The 17,406-nt window shown below is 43.0% G+C and overlaps 1 protein-coding gene across 2 annotated transcripts in view; it reads right to left on the minus strand.

Annotated features, from left to right (window-relative positions):
• The window catches only part of LOC122542350 (NACHT, LRR and PYD domains-containing protein 3-like), an 83,085-nt gene that overhangs the window by 4,966 nt on the left and 60,713 nt on the right, over positions 1-17,406 (minus strand). For both annotated transcript variants that reach the window (XM_043680040.1, XM_043680041.1), the window contains 3 exons: positions 15,275-15,361; positions 2,271-2,438; positions 1,820-1,903 (listed from right to left, as the gene is read on the minus strand). In XM_043680040.1, coding sequence (XP_043535975.1) covers positions 1,820-1,903; positions 2,271-2,438; positions 15,275-15,361 — 339 coding nt within the window. The remainder of the gene's footprint in view (positions 1-1,819; positions 1,904-2,270; positions 2,439-15,274; positions 15,362-17,406) is intronic.

A 17,406-nucleotide genomic window follows, 5' to 3' on the forward strand; every position in this document is an offset into this window, starting at 1 on the left:
CTATAACTCTTGCCCTGTTGTGCACACTTATCCCTCTCCATCACTCGAGTAAAGGTCACCGAATTGTGGTCACTGTCCCCAATGTGCTCACCTACCTCTAATTCTAACACCTGGCCTGGTTCATTACCCAGAACCAAATCCAGTATGGCCTCACCTCTTGTTGGCCTATCTACATATTGTGTCAGGAAACCCTCCTGCACACATTGGACAAACACTGATCCATCTAATGAACTTGAGCTATAGCTTTCCCAATTAATATCAGGAAAGTTAAAGTCCCCCAGCGGGCATTGGATAGGCATATGGAGGATAGTGGGCTAGTGTAGGTTAGGTGGGCTTGGATCGGCGCAACATCGAGGGCCAAAGGGCCTGTACTGCGCTGTATTCTTCTATGTTCTCTGTTCTATTTACTGCAGTGCAGTTTACACTGAATCAGCAAGTTCTACATTTGTTATTTTTGGTGAATGCAGGAAAATTTATCTGATCAATTCTGTATTTGATATTCTCCAGATGACATGTGCCATTTCAGCAGTTATGAAAACTTATTGTTCAGTTAAAAGTCATACCAATAACAATTGGACAAGTCTGCATTAAATACACTGGCTCAGATATTCTGACTGTGATTGCTATTCCACTTTTTTTTAATGTTAGTACTTGAGATTCACATTTATAGTTGGACATTCAGATTCCAGCCTCATCAGAAATGCACAGTGTAGCTGAAATGAACAGAGTTTTCCCTAGTTCAGGGGTACTGGAGAATTCATGCCAATCGTTTTTTGCAAGAGTGCACTGAGTACATGAATTAAACACCCAACAGTACAGCCAGACCCTGACATTTGCTGTGAAAGGCTAATTATGTAAGTTAAGTGTTAGAGTTGAGTGACGCTAGGGCTATGGGCTGGTGGCTGGGGATTTTGGGGCTAATTGGAGGGTTTCAGAAAACATCGGGGTTGGAGGAAAGGGATAATGGGCACGTATCATGGGCAGCATATGTTAGAACAGGCAATGGCCAAACTGACTGCAAATGGTATTGGGTTGGCGTCCTCATTGTCTAACATTTCCTGGGCAACTATTAACTGTACAGAATTAGAACCTTCAATTGTTCCAATTTTAATGGATCCTTTAGAAGGGTACCCGATAATGGTCTCACATCAGAGTCTTCAATTCCCCAGGGGATTTCCACAGAGTCTGCTATGTCCAGGTTTCTGCAGGTTCCTGACATGCAATTCCAGTCTGTGCTGCTCCTACAAGTTCCTGGTCACTGGAATTGTTCCTTTCTTACTGAGGTAACTCAGAAAAGTATTTATATTTTCAGTGTAATTCCTTGGTTGCCAATCCACTATAATCTGCAGCAATAGGTGCCCCATACAGTAGATATTTGACCCTTTTGAATGATAGAATACATCCCAGCTGAAACGATCCTATCCTAAACATATGTAGGTTCACTTCCCAAGCAGGGTCCCTGGGCATAGATACCACATAGAAACCAGTGGGACTTCCCCTCCAAGCCCCAAGTATAAATGTCGTACCCCCTTCGCAGTCCTGAGTAAGCCCCACAGTGGCTCCTTCCTGGTTGTGTATTTCCCATTGGGGAAACATCGAGACCTGGATATTCTACAGAAGTTGCGCTGTGGGGCCAGGTCTTGACTCTCCTGGCCCTGTGGCTGGGCCGCTGACCTCACAATGGGAGATGACCCTCACTCAGCTCGAGCTGGAGACCTGGCAACAGCCAATAGGATTTCAGCCTGGAGCACGGCCACTTAAAGGGGGGGCGGAAATTAGATCAAATTGTTCATACAGTGAGAGAAATTGAAATGCTCACATATGCACACGAAGGTTGGGTTTCAGTGACTGCAGCGATGCCAATTGTGTTCTCCCACTTGAACTGAACTGATTGCTCCAAAATCTGAAATATGAAAATTAAATCAGGAAAAAGTTTAACAATATAAGTAATGGGGGAACTGGAGTTCATAATTCAATGATACCTATAAATATTAAACCTAAAATTTAATGAAAACTTAAAGAACTGAGGATACTGTAAAACAGAAACTGAAACTGCTGGAAAAGCGCAGCAGGTAGCATCTGTGCAGAGAAATCAGAGTTAACGTTTCAGGTCTGTTTGACTTAGAAGAAAATGTCACTAGACCCGAAACCTTAACTCTGATTTCTCTTCACTGATGCTACCAGACTTGCTGAGCTTTTCCAGCAATTTCTATTTTGTTTCTAAACTTTAAATAATTCTATTCAAACTTCAAATTAACATAAATGCTCACCGAATCTCCTGTAGACTCTTACAGGTCTGTATCAGGTGGAGCAGAGAGGGGATGGATTGGTCTGTGAAGGAGTTCCCCCCCAGATCCAAGTATGTCAACGACTGCTTTGTACTGAGAGCAGAGGCAAGATCTTCGGCACAAGAATCTGAGAGACTGTTATAACCGAGTCTGGGGATCAGAGAGAGTAAAATGAGAAATGAGGGGAAAACCCACCCTTGATGACAATAATGTAGCGTGTAAAGTCCTCAAGATTTGATTTAGAAGAAAAGTTACATTAGTCCTGTAAAATTAATGTCTGAGCGCCATCTGCTTTCATCAGAAATGGAAAAAGCAGCAATTGAAAAGGGTTTAGTGGCAAAGAAAGGGGAGGGGATACGGACAGAAAGAAAGAACAAAATAGAAGCATAGGAGTGATCAGGATAAGGTTGCAAAACAGAACCTCTACATCTTCACTTTCTTGTCCCGAGTTGCTCGGAAGCATGATGGGATAAGTCAGTGGAGTAGGAATAGATTTGGTGCTAGTACTTAAGATAAGGACATGATGTTAGAAAATCCTGTTAACAGGATTGGAATCAGGTGGCTTGGCCACATGGGCAGGGTATGGAGAGTCATGAATGCAATATTGTCAGAGCCAGACAATTACAGTGCAGCCCACTGTAGCTCCAGGTTACACAGAATGCCATCCACCACCAGAACACAGATCTCTTTCCTAAGCACAGCTTCCACCCAGGTGCACAATGGCCCGAGTTCCCAAGTGAATACAGCTTGCTTTTGTTTATTCTTTTACGTGTCTGTGGCAAAGCCAGCATTTATTGCCAGCAAGCTGCTGTCCACCTGCAATGTTGTTCAGAACATAGTGCTAAGATTTTTTTTTCCCAGTGACAGCAAAGGAACAGTGATATAGTTCCAAGTCAGGATGGTGTGCAGCTTGAAGGGAATTTGCAGATGGTGCTGCCTTAACTCTTTTTCCGAGATAACCATACGGTAAGTGGAAGTAGTGCTCAACAGTGCATCGTCCATAAAGTTCCACACAGCTAGCACAATCCATTGGTATGGAGTGAGTGGATTCCTTTGAACCTGAGATGATGGTATGAAGTTGAAGGCGTGTACTGTACCTTTAAGAGAGACAGTGTTGTTCTGAACTGAGAGATTACAAGCACCTGCGTATATGACTAAATGGCAGTCCAAGAGTGCACTGGAAAATTATAAATGCGTAACATTTGGCTGAGAAATGGATACCTGAGTTTTGGTGGCTGTTTTGACAATTCAAATTTAACCTGTTAAAATTATGCCCAAAGATACTAAAATCCAATCGAGTTTGAATTTATTGTTTTGCCAACATTGAACCAATGAGATGAGCCAAAGCTGGGGGTAAAAGAATGTGGACATTTTGAAAATTGGTCAGAGAGCAACTGCCGCAGAGAGAGAAAAAGCCCTGGAGAGCTAATTGCCCAGCTAATATCTTGGCTCTCAAAGAACTTAGAAAACACTATCAAAGGTACCTTTTCATGTGAAACATAATGGCAGTATAAAGAAAGACAATGACCCAGGGAAATCTCCAGCTGGAAGAGTGAAGACAGTGCCTGTATGGCTTTGAAATGAAGTTGATGTATTTTAATAAGTGCCTTATTGGAAGTGCATTGTTATAGAGTTAGAGGCAGATAATAAGCTGTTAAGAGAAAGGGGGGGGGCGGTGGGTGCTGACTCAGAGTTATGAACAGTTGTTGTTTAATGTTCACTCAGAATTAAAAAATAAATTGATGATATTTCCTTTAAAGAGTGGAATTTGGGAGTTCTCTGTCACTCGTATTTTAACAGATTATGAGGCAAGGTGAGACGAGCTTTTCTGGGTGTTTGGCTTAATTAACAGAGAGTTTAATTTCCGTGTCGTAACAACGATGTTGAGCTGCAAATATTGTTGGAGCATCACTGATCCAGACAAGTCAGCAGCAATTCCACCCCACCCCGCCCTCCCCCACTTCCTTCAAACTAAAGGGGTAGTCATGGGCACCCACATGGGCCTGCTCTACACCAGGTATGTGGAACAGCCCATCTTCCATAGTTACATCGGCACCACTCCCCACGTTTTCGTCTGCTACATCGATGACTGTGTCGGCACCACCACATGCGCTCAAGGACGTTGAGCAGTTCATCAACTTCACAACTACCTTCCACGCCGACCTCAAGTTCACCTGGACCATCTCGGACACCCCCCTGCCCTTCCTGGACCTCTGAATCTCCATATCTGGCAACCAACTTAATATGGACAAACCGATCGACTCCCGCAGCTACCTAGACTACATCTCCTCCCACCCTTACTCCTGTAAAAACGCTATTCCTTACACCTAATTACTCCGCCTCCCTGTATCTGCTCCCAGGAGGATCAATTCCACTCCAGGAAATCCCCGATGGCCTCCTCCTTAAAGGACCGAAATTTCCCCTCCCATATGGTTAACATTGCCCTTCAGCGCATCTCCTCCACTTCCCGTACCTTTGCCCTAGAACCCCACCTCTCCCAACGCCTTCCTTTGCAACCGCAAGAGTTATAAAACCTGTGCCACACCTCCCCCCTCATCTCCACCTAAGGCCCCAAAGGATCCTTCCACATCTGGTAGAGAATTTCCTGAACATCCAAACACCTCATCTGCTGCATCTATTGTTCTCAATGTGGTCTCTACACTGGGGAGACAGGAGGCAAACATGTGGAATGTTTCAGAGAACATCTCTGGGACACACACACTAAACAACCCCACTGCCCTGTGGGTGACCACTTCAACTCCCCCTCCCACTCAGCCAAGGACATGCAAGTCCTGGGTCTCCTCCACTGCCAAATCCTAGCCACCCGATGACTGGAGGCAGAACACCTCATCTTCCACCTTGGGCCCCTCCAACCATATGGAATTAATGTTGATTTCACCAGTTTCCTCATCTACCCTGCCCTCACCCAATCCTCGACCAAATCCTGCAACCCAGCATCGCTCTCTTGAACTGTTCTTCCTTCCCATCTATCTGCTCCACCCTCCTTTCTGACCTGTCACTATCACGCCCACCTCCATTGACCTGTGACATTCCGAGCTACCTTCCCTCTGGCCCCACTCCCTCCCATTTATCTCGCAGCCCCCTTATGCCACCCCCTCATTCCTGATGAAGAGCCTATGCTTGAAACATCGACTCTCCTGGTCCTTGGATGCTGCCTGATCGGCTGTGCTTTTCCAGCACTAGTACCAAACCTTGATGGCAAACAGAGAGCCTGAAAAAGTCAAGCATCCAGGATTACTGCAATGTGTAGGCATCAGGGAGCTTGCACAGTCAGTAAGGATTTGTTTGCAGCAGTCACAGATCAGTTACATTTTGAGTGTGAAAGTCATTCCTACTGATGATGGCTGCTGTATGTTGTTGGAAGCTTTGTAGAACAGAGTCAGACTGGTCTGAGATGCATTTGTTTTAATGCGAGAAGTGTAGTAGGTAAGGCACATGAATGTACTTGGATTAGTACCTGGGAGTATGATGTTATTGCTATTACTGAGACTTGGTTGAGGGAATGGCATAATTGGCAACTAAATATCCCACAATATAGATGTTTCAGGCAGGACAGAGACGGAGGTAAAAGGGTTCGAGGAGTTGCATTATGGACAATTCAGGCAGTGAGGCAATATGCACAGAACTCAGAAACAGTGTGGGAGGCTTTTAAAGAGATTTTGACTAGAATGCAGTGAAGACATGTCCCTGTGAATATGAGGGATAGAAATGGCAAGATTAGGGAATCATGGATGACAGGTGAAATTGTGAGATGACCTAAGAGGAAAAAGGAATCATACATAAGTCAGACCTCCATTTTAACAGCAGGAGTGAGGACTGGAGGGCTGCTGGGTAAATAAAGTAATATATGTGGTGGTTGCTTTACCCGGAACACTATTAAAGTAAAGTAGTGTTTCCAATTCATTCTCCTTCTCTAATCTAATAAAAAAGGTTTTATGTGCTGGATTGGTAAGGTGTCTAATTTTTATTTTGTTTTGATTTATGAGAGGTGGCAAATAGAGTTTAATGTGGAAAAGTGTGAGGTGATTCAATTTGGAAGGAGCAACAGGAATAGAGAGTACGAGGTTAATGCTAAGATTCTTGGTAGTGTAGATGAGCAGAGAGATCTTGGTGTCCATGTGCATAAATCCCCTAAAGTTGCCACCCAGGTTGAGAAGGTTGTTAAGAAGGCATATGGCGTATTGGCTTTTATTGGTAGAGGGATTGGGTTTTGGAACCATGAAATCATGCTGCAGCTGTACAAAAGTCTGGTGCGGCCGCACTTGAAGTATTGCATGGAGTTCTGGTCACAGTATTCTAGGAAGGATGTGGAAGCATTGGAAAGGGTTCAGAGAGGAGCAACAGGAATAGAGAGTACGAGGTTAATGCTAAGATTCTTGGTAGTGTAGATGAGCAGAGAGATCTTGGTGTCCATGTGCATAAATCCCCAAAAGTTGCCACCCAGGTTGAGAAGGTTGTTAAGAAGGCATATGGCGTATTGGCTTTTATTGGTAGAGGGATTGGGTTTCGGAACCCTGAAATTGTTGCTTGGTATGGAGGGAATAGATAAGGAGATGCTCAGGGACTTGAGGCAGTTTTCATTAGAGAGAAGGTTTAAAGGTGACTTAATTGAGACATAAAAGATTAAGAGAGGGTTAGATAGGGTGGATGGTGACAGCCTTTTTCTTCAGATGGTGATGGCCAGCATGAGGGGATATGACTTTAAATTGAGGGGTGATAGATATAGATCAGATGCCAGAGATGGTTTCTTTATTCAGAGAGTAGTAGGGGCGTAGAACGGCCTGCTTGAAACAGCAGTAGTCTTGCCAACTTTAAGGGCATTTAAATGGTCATTGGATAAACATATGGATGATAATAAAGTAATTCAAGTTGGATGGGCTTCAGATTGTTGCACCAACCTGTGAAAACATTGAGGGCTGAAGGGCCTGGACTGTGCTGCAATGTTCTATGTTCTATAAGGTCTAGGCAACTGAAAACAGATGAAGCTTTGGATGAATATCGAGAAAGTCGAACCAATCTGAAAAGAGGAATTAAGAGGGCTAAAAGGGGTGATGAAATGTCTTTAACAAACTAGGTTAAGGAAAATCCCAAAGCCTTTTAATCATATATAAGGAGTAAGAGGGTAACTAGAGAAAGGCTTGGCCCACTCCAGGACAAAGCAGTAAAGTTATGCATGAGTCAATGAAAATGGGTGAGATTCTTAATGAGTACTTTGCCTCAGTATTCAGCAAGGAGAGGGACATGACAGATGACAGGTTCGGGATAGATGCTTGATTACTCTAGGTCAAGTGTTTGATTACTCTAGGTCAAGTGTTTGATTACTCTAGGTCATAAGGGAGCAAGTGTTGGGTATTCTAAAATGAATTAAGGTGGACAAATGTCCAATTCCAGATGGGATCTATCCCAGGTTACTGAAAGAAGCAAGAGGAGAAATAGCTGGAGCCTTAACAGAGGTTTTTGCAGCATCCTTAAAAATGGGTGAGGTCTTGGTGGACTGGAGAATTGCTAATGTCATCCCCTTGTTTAGGAAGGATAGCAGGGTAATCCAGGTAATTATAGACCGATGAGCCTGACATCAGTGGTAGGGAAGCTCTTGGAGAAGATACTGAGGGATAGGATCTATTCCTATTTGGAAGAAAATGGATTTATCAGTGAAAGAATAACCTGGACTTCAGTAAGGCATTTGATAATGTTCTCTATGGTAGGCTGATAGAGGAGGTGAAGTTGCATGGGCCCCAGGGTGTACTAGTTAGATGGATAGAAATCTGGCTGGGCAGCAGGAGACAGAGAGTAGTAGGGGAAGAGAATTTATCAAAATAGAGAACTGTGAGCAGTGGTGTTCCACAGGGATCCGTGCTGGGATCAATGCTGTTTGTGATATACATAAATGATCTAGAGGAAGGTTTTGGTGGTCTGATTAGCAAGTTTGCAGATGTTGTTAATTTTGGTGAAATAGCAGATAATGAAGAGGACTGTCAGAGAATACAACAGAATATGGATAGATTGGAGAGTTGGGCAGAGAAGTGGCAGATGGAATTCAATCTGGGCAAATACGAGGGGGTGCATTTTGGAAGATCCAATTCAACAGCGAACTATATGGTCAATGGAAGAGTCCTGGGGAAAACTGATGTATAGAGAGATTTGGGTGCTCAGGTAGCAATGCAGGTCGATAGAGTGTTCTAGAAGACATACAGCATGCTTTCCTTCATCGGACAGGGTACTGAGTATAAGAGTTGGCACGTCATGTTACAATTGTACAAGTCTTTGGTTCGGCCACATTTGGAATACTGTATACAGTCCTGGTCGCCATATTACCAAAAGGATGTGGTTGCTTTGGAGAGGGTGCACAGGAAGTTAACCAGGATGTTGCCTGGTATGAAGAGCGCCAGGTATGAAGAGCGGTTAAGTAGATTAGGATTATTTTCATTAGACAGAGAGGCTGAGGGGGATCTGATTGAGGTCTACAAAATCACGCGAGGTATACATAGGGTGGATAGCAAGAAGGTGGTGGGTGCCTGGAACGTGTTATCAGCGGAGATGGTAGAGATGGGTATTTAAGATATATCTAGACAGATACATGAAGGAGCAGGGTGTAGAGGGATACAGACCCTAAGAAAACAGGCAACAGGTTTAGATAGAGGATCTGGATCGGCACAGGCTTGGAGGGCCTGTTCCTGTAATGCGGTGACCAGAACTGTACGCAATACTCCAAGTGTGACCGCACAAAAGTTTTGTACAGCTGCAGCATGACCTCACAGCTTTGAAACACAATCCCTCTACCAATAAAAGCTAACACACCATCTGCCTTCTTAACAACCCTATCAACCTAGGTGACAACTTACTGGGATCTATGGACACCAAGATCTCTCTGTTCATCTACACCATCAAGAATCTTACCGGTAGCCCAGTACTCTTCATTCCTGTTGCTCCTCCCAAAGTGAATCATCTCACATTTTTCCACATTAAACTTCATTTACGATCTCTCAGCCCAGCTCTGTGGCTTATCTATGTCCCTCTGTAATCTACAACATCCTTCAGCACTATCCACAACTGTATCGACCTTCGTGTCATCCACAAATTTACTAACCCAAGCTTTTACGCCCTCATCCAGGTAGTTTATAAAAATGACAAACAGCAGTGGCCCCAAAACAGATCCTTGCAGTACCCCACTGTGAACAAGACAGCACATGTCTTGGGCAAAACATAGACAATGTTTAAACTTGGGAAAGAGTAGATTATATAAGACACATGGATAAGAAAACATGAGAGCTGAAGTATGTAATATTGCAATACTTTGTGGAAAGCTTGCAAGTGATTAGGGCGGAAAGCCGCACCAGACAGATATAAACGATATCCAAAGAATGTGAATGCAGATTCAGGACAGGCCAGGTGAGGATGGAATCAAGCAGGTGGGGTGAGAGGGGCAAAAATCCAAACAGAGAGGACACATCAGGTCAGGAAACAAAATCTTCACAGGCGATGAAATTGTGGCTGTCTGGAGAGAAATTGGAAGGTGAATTTTCCAACAAAGGTGCTGATCGGGATGCTGATAGGGAAACTAAGACCTCATTGGTGTGCTGGCTAATATTTGATACAAGACAAGTTCCTGTGTTTTACATTTCCAGAATACAGCTGGGACAGACAATGAATGAAAAGAACAAAACGTTGAAAACACACACATATTGTTTCTCTGGAAACAATTCTTTTAAAAAGAGATTGAATTAAAGGGAATCGGCTAGTATTTCAATTTGGAAACATGGTGAGATGCCTACAGGAATTAATAAATATCTTTTAGAAATCTAAGATGCCCAAATGCTTGGAATCAAATAGAAATGTTTGATTGCTGTTTGAAGAATATTGTAAAAATACTTCATTAGATTGTAAAGGTTCCCTAAGACTCATGATTAAGACAGAATGGCTGCCACGAATGCCTCAGTTAAAACAATGATAGAAACAGCAAATCCAAGTTTTGAGAACTAGAAATTGTTTAAAATCATGCAACACCAGGTTATAGTCCAACAGGTTTATTTGGAAGCACTAGCTTTTGGAGCGCTGCTCCTTCATCAGGTGATTGTGGAGAATAAGATTGTAAGTCACAGAATTTATAGCAAAAGTTCATATATTGAAAAAGACCCAAATTGTTTGATAAGTCTCTCATCTTTTAGTATGACCATGTTGGTTTCAGTTCTTTTATATGTAAATCACAAAACATTTTTTAAAAGTTACCAAAAAGTTTTTAAAAATGTTGTGATGTACATATGAAAGAACTGAAACCAACATGGTCATTCTAAAAGATGAGAGACTTAACAAGCAATCCAGGTCTTTTTCAATATGTAATTTCTGTTACACCAGACTGCAAACTTTTGCTATAAATTCTGTGTCTTAGAATCCTATTCTTCATAATCACCTGATGAAGGAGCAGCACTCCGAATAGCTAGTGCTTCCAAATAACCTGGACTATAACCTGGTGTTACGTGATTTTTAACTTAGCACACCCCAGTCCAACACCGGCATCTCCAAATCATTTGGAATAGTTTATTAGATTGAGAACTTTATTGATTTGATTGAGGATATTAATTTTGAATTTATTCATGTTAAAACAAAGTGCAGATAAGACTTGTATATAAGAGATAAAGTTTAGACTGAACAATTAATTGTTTGGGAGCTACAATAAGGACAGCAAATAATACTAACAAGTTAAATACAGTTTAAAGGAGACAACAGTAGGATCTTTTAAGTTCTTTCGATTTGGTATATATTTATGCTTTAATGCCAGGAATTAAGAATTAGGAATAATTTCTCTTTGAGAGTGAAGTCATCTAGAGGTAACCAATACCATCAAGAGGGAGTGACCATCACATTTTCAGCTGTGGTGGGGAGAAAAACTAACACCTTCAAAACAAACAGAAGTGTCTGGTACAGATTATTATACTCAATATACTCTCACACTTAACAGGCTAACGGCCAGTAGGTATGCCTTTGGGTAGATACATGATTGTGTGGTAGCATGGCGTCAGAGGTCAGGATGGAAGCTATATCACTCTGGGAGAGACACCCCTACAACATGTGGCTATAATTAAGGAATTCGAAGAAGCTACTGGAGGACCACAAGAGGCTACAGACACTACAATTAAAGCATATCAGGTGTGATCAGACTTATCCAGTCAGGTAGCTAATTGGCAAATGTGAAACAAAGCAAGCAGCACAACAGACCCCAAACAACAAATGACAGCAATCGAGAATGAGGAAGTGTAAGCAGGGATACAGAAGAGGAGGAAGGGGAACAATAGCAACAGGAAAAACAAAGAATGGCAAAAAGGCACCGACGAGTCTGATGAAGAGAGGAAAGATGGCAGCACCTTAACCCCAGCTTTTCACAAAAATACACAGCATGGGAGGGAAGCCACATTGAGGAGGAAGAGCAGATTCTTGTGATGGCACGGAATGGGAAGAGGCACAGTAAAGCACTATGTTGATGTATGGTATGTGCTCAGCATAACCTGGGAGCACCAAACAAGGTCCCAGTGTTGTTACAGCCCTGACCAAAGGAGCCATGGGAGCAGTTCCAAATATTCCTCAAGACCACTCACCGGGCAAGGGAAAGGTTTATTGTTTGATTGTTACTGGCCGATTTACAATGTGGATGAAATCTCTTTCACACGAGACTGTTCACCCACACCTCTCACTCAACTAATGGTAGAGGGGGTAATCCCCTCGATGGGGAATACCATTACAGATGGATTCAGATCACAATGAGTTTTAAAGCATTAAGGAATGATTCAGAGGCAACAAGCAATTCAGAAAGCAAAGTCTTCATCGCTGCAGGGGATGGAGTTTAAATTTGAAAAGTCTTACAACAACTCTACAGGGTTTTGATGAGGTTGAACCCAGACTATATTTAACAAAAGGGATGTCAGTACTGGAGGCAGTTCAAAATAGGTCCACAAAATAGGTCCAATTTGTGGGATGTAGATGTTGACTCAAGGATGAGGCTTTTATTCTTAAGAATGAGGGAAGATCTATTGAAACATACAAGATTTTGTGATTGGCAGCTTGACAGAGTAGATGTTGAGTAGATATTTCCACTAGTGTGTGAATCTCAAACTAGGGGGCAGAGTTACAGAAAAAGAGAAAACAGATTTCAAATTGAAATGCAAAAGAACTTATTTTCCCAGAGAATAGTGAATGTTGGGAATTCTCTGGCTCAGAGAGTTGTGGAGCATGGATCACAAACTATCTAAAGAGGAAGTAGAGAGATTTCTGAAATATCAGGGAGTGAAGGGCTTTAAGGAGATAGCACAAAAAATGTCTCAAGTCCTGGGGATCAGCCACAATTTTATGAATGGTGGGTCAGTCTTGAGGGGCCAAATGGCCTACTTCTGGTCCTAAGTTCTCATGAAGTTTGTAAGTTGCTGGGAATGAAATAAAGATTTCACAGCCTCGATCATCTGCAGATCTTGGGAATGGTCATGCGAATGAACAGGATATTAAAGAGAGTGTTAGCTAAAGCTGTACAGAACACAGGGCAGAGATGGACAGATCTGCTACCACATATCTTAAATAGAACTTAGGACAACATTCAGTAGAGCAAAACAGATCAACTCCACATGGATTAATGACAGCAGGGTGATTACTGGTGATGTTATGGCAGAACACAGAGTTAGACGATCAGTGGGAAAGCTGTGCAAGTAGTTGCATGAATTGAAGCAAGAAGTTCAGGGTCAGTCAATATAAATTCCAAGTCAGAAAGAACACTCAGTGCTTCACTATGACGGAAACATTGTCTTTATACCAAACTGTTACTGCTGTATGCAACCAGCATCACCAAGACATATTACCTGTCACAATGAATGCCAATTGCAAGATTGACCTTCCACCTAGAATTGATGGCATTGCTTCATTCCTGACGAAGGGCTTTAGCCCGAAATGTTGATTTGCCTGCTCCACTCTAATCTAGACTTTGATCTCCAGCATCTGCAGTACCCACCTTTGCCCACTTAGAATTGATGCTCATTTGAATAAATGCATCCTCCTTATAATGGATCTAAAAAGCTTGTGAAATCAGTTAACTGCCTGTTTATGAGGGTTAATTACCATCCCATTGGATTCAAGCAAGATCTGTCAGCCAGGCCATCCCCAGTAATATCCACTTCCAATGTGAAAGCATTGGGCTCTCCCCTGAACCACAGCTGCAGCCATTTTTACACAAATCCCAGCCCTCAGCCCATCTCTACATTGCTGATACAATTAAGGCTCATGTCTTCAGGATGTTTTATCCCCTTTTTGTTTTGCACCATCTGTATTTTGATATTTTGCCTTTCTTGCCTTCTGTTACGCACATTCCCCTATTCATTATCCTTCCTCTTTACACTCTCTGCCTAACTACATTTTCTTTTTATTCATTCATGGGATTAGGCATCACTGGCTGGCCAGCATGTATCGTCTGTCCCTAGTTGCCCTTAAGGTGCGGGAAGAGCTGCATCCTTGAAATGCAGCAATCTCCATGCTGTAGGTTGACCCATAACACTGTTAGAGAGGAACTTCTGCTTTGCTTTGCCTTTAAGCACTTTCCCCCTTTAAGCAAAGATACCAAGCTTACAATACTACTGACAGCCCTGTTGTTTAGAGCAGAAGTAAAGCAAGGAAATGTTTGCGCCAACTGTACACAGTCATAGGAGAATCAAGGGCAGCCTCTGATACCAGTCCAGGAGCTGGGACACTGTCAGACAGCCGCTTGGGGTGGTCAGTCAGGATCCTCTCCTCATAAGGGAGAAGGAGCTGAACATTGGGCAGCCCACCATCTGTCTTGACTCTCTCTGCCTTATTGTGGGCAATTTTCTGCTGAAATAGGAAAAGGGATAGATTAAGGGAAATGATAGTGGGTGACACAGCTGTTACAGCTAGCGATGGTGGGAAAAATGTGGTGTGGCCTTCTGAGTAGGCAGCACAGAGACCATGCAGGGTTAAGGATGTGGGGGGGGGGATTGGGTAATGGAAGATGGAACAGTATGTACCAGGATGGGTGTGAGGTGCATGCAGCAGCAGAGACAGAGTGACTATGAGGTAGCAGAGAGTAGATTCTATAATTTACTGTGGGGTGGTTTAGAGAAAATCATTTTCCTTCCTCCTACAGTTCAGGGCTTTCTTCCAGGCGGCTGAGACCATACTGTTCCAGGTGGCATCCTCAGACCAGGCTCACAGGGTCTGGTGTTGTGGCCTACTCTGTCAGTTCTGGCAGAAGAAAAGGGCCCTGTTCTGCACAACCCCTTTCAATAGGGCCTCCAGTCACCTATCTGTAAGGCAGAGTGCCAAATTCCTCTTATCTATCAAGTTTGGGCAAAATGTAAGTCTCCACAAAGGGCAGTTTTGAACTGGCACTGCTTATCTGGGTGCGCAATTACCTTTCAAAGATACAGCAGGGATGTCAGTCTAATCTATGACATGCGGGCAATGACGGTGAAATCAGGTTAGCAACAGACAAGAGGGGCATTGCAGGGGAGGCTAGGTAGTTAATGAGGCAAGATTGGGAGGATAGCAGAAGACGACTCAAGGTGTCAGAGACAGCAACCCTCGATGATACATGATAACATTGACACTGAGCCAAAACAAAGTAAGATTCAGCCCGTTAGCTTTCTTCAGTTGATCATTAATCAAAAATTTTCAAAAATTAGCTCTTACAGATAGAAAAGCCATAAAATAATTCAATTCACCTTTCCCTTATCGACAACTATTATTTGATGCAAATAGAATATTACAGCATCAGATTTCAATATTAGGTGTTCCTATACCCATCAGTAATTGTGTCTTTTTTGCATTTTGTTCCATGTTCATTTTCATGCTTGATATTAATACTATTACAAATATCCATATTACAAAACATGACAGATAACACTATTCCTGATGACGATGATAATAAACAATGTCAGACGCCCGGTGATTGTAAACAGTCTCTCTCTGGTACTTACCCCAGTCTCTCAATTTTACACTCTGGATTCTTCAGAGCTGCACACAGTAATCTCACTCCAGAATCTCCCAATTTATTAACATAAAATCTGAACATAGAGAGAGAGTGAAAAATGCATTAATAGAACATAGCATGGTACAGCACAAGACAGGCCCTTCAGCCTTCAATGTTGTGCCTACCTTTTATTCTACTCTAAGATCAGGCTAACCTACATATCCTTCATTGTACAATCTTCCATGTATCCATGCAAGAGTTGCTTAAATGTCCCTAAAGTATCTGATTCTACTACCACTGCTGGCAGTGTATTCCACACACCCACCTCTGTGTAAAGAAACTACTTGACATCTCCCCGAAACCTTCCTCCACTCACCCTGAAATTATGCCTCCTCGTGATAGTCATTTCTGCCCTGGGGAAAAAAGTCTCTGGCTATCTACTCTATCTATGCCTCTCATCATCTTGTACACCTCTAGCAAGTTACCTCTCATCCTTCTTCGCTCCAGTGAGAAACACCTCAGCTCCCTCAGCCTTTCTTCATAAGACATGCCCTCCAGTCCAGACAGCATCCTGGTAAATCTCTGCACCCTCTCTAAAGTTTCGATGTCCTTCCTATAATGAGGTGACCAGAACTGAACACAATATTCCAAGTGTGGTCTAACCAGGAATCTATAGAGTTGCAGCATAACCTTGCAGCTCTTAAACTCAATCCCTCTACTAATGAAAGCAAACATACCACATGCCTTCTTCAAAACCCTAACAACTCGAGTGGCAACTTTAAGGGATCTATGGACACAGACCCCAAGGTCCCTCTGTTCCTCCACACTGCTAAAAATCCTGCCTTTAACCCTATATTCTGCAATCAAATTTGACCTTCCAAGGTGAATGACTTCACACTTTTCCAGGTTGAACCCCATCTAACACTTATTAGCCCAGTTCTGCATCCTGGCAATGTCCCGTTGCAACCTACAACAGCCCTCCACACTATCTACCACTCCATCAATGCTCACATCATCGGCAAACTTACTAACCCACCCATCCACTTCCTCACCCAGGTCATTTATAAAAATCACAAAGAGCTGAGGTCCCAGAACCGATTCCTGCGTAACACCGCCAGTCATCAAGCTCCAGGCTGAATACCTTCCACCTACCACCACCCTCTGTTTTCTATGGGCCAGCCAATTCTGTACCCAGACAGCTGAGTTCTCTGTATCCCATGCTTCCTGACTTTCTGAATGAATCTACCATGAAGAATCTTATCAAACGCCTTGCTAAAATCCATGCCCACCACATCCACTACTCTACATTCATCAATTGTTTCGTCACATTCTCAAGGAGTTCAATAAGATTTATGAGGCATGACCAAGCCCTCACAAAGCCATGCTGACTATCTCTATTCAAGCTAATGCTTTCCAATAAATCATAAATCCTGTCTCTCCAGTACTTCACCCACCACAGACATTAGACTGACTGGTCTGTAATTCTGAGGATCAGCCCTATTCCCTTTCTTGAACAAGGAAATAACATTTTCCACCCTGAAATCATCTAGCACTACTCCAGTGGACAGTGAGGATGCAAAGATCATTGCCAAAGGCACAGTAATCTCTTCCTTCACTTCTGTAGAAACCTTGGGTATATCCCATGTGGCCCAGGGGATTTATCTATCATGACTTTCAAAATTTTCAGCACATCCTCCTTCTTAACATCAACCTGTTCGAGCATATCAGTCTGTGTCACGCCGTCCTCAGAAACATCAAGGTCCCTCTCAGTAGTGAATACTGACGCCAAGTATTCATTCATGACTTCCCGAACCTCCTCCAATTCCAGGTGCAAATACCCTCCACTATCCCTGATCAGCCCTACGCTCACTCCGGGAATCCTCCTGTTCCTCACATAAGCGTAGAATGCCTTAGGGTTTTCCTTCATCCTGTCTGCGAAAGCTTTTTCATGCCCCCTTCTCGCTCTCCTAAGTCCATTCTTCAGTTCCTTTCTGGTTAGGAAAAAGTGAGGACGGCAGACACTGGAGATCAGAGTCGAAAGATGTGGTGCTGGGAAAGCACAGCCAATCAAGCAGTATCCAAGGAGCAGGGAAATTGATGCTTTGAGCATGAGCTCTTCATCAGGAATTAGGGGGATGG

The sequence above is a fragment of the Chiloscyllium plagiosum genome, chromosome 39 (assembly GCF_004010195.1).
Source record: "Chiloscyllium plagiosum isolate BGI_BamShark_2017 chromosome 39, ASM401019v2, whole genome shotgun sequence".
Classification (NCBI taxonomy): Eukaryota; Metazoa; Chordata; class Chondrichthyes; order Orectolobiformes; family Hemiscylliidae; genus Chiloscyllium; species Chiloscyllium plagiosum.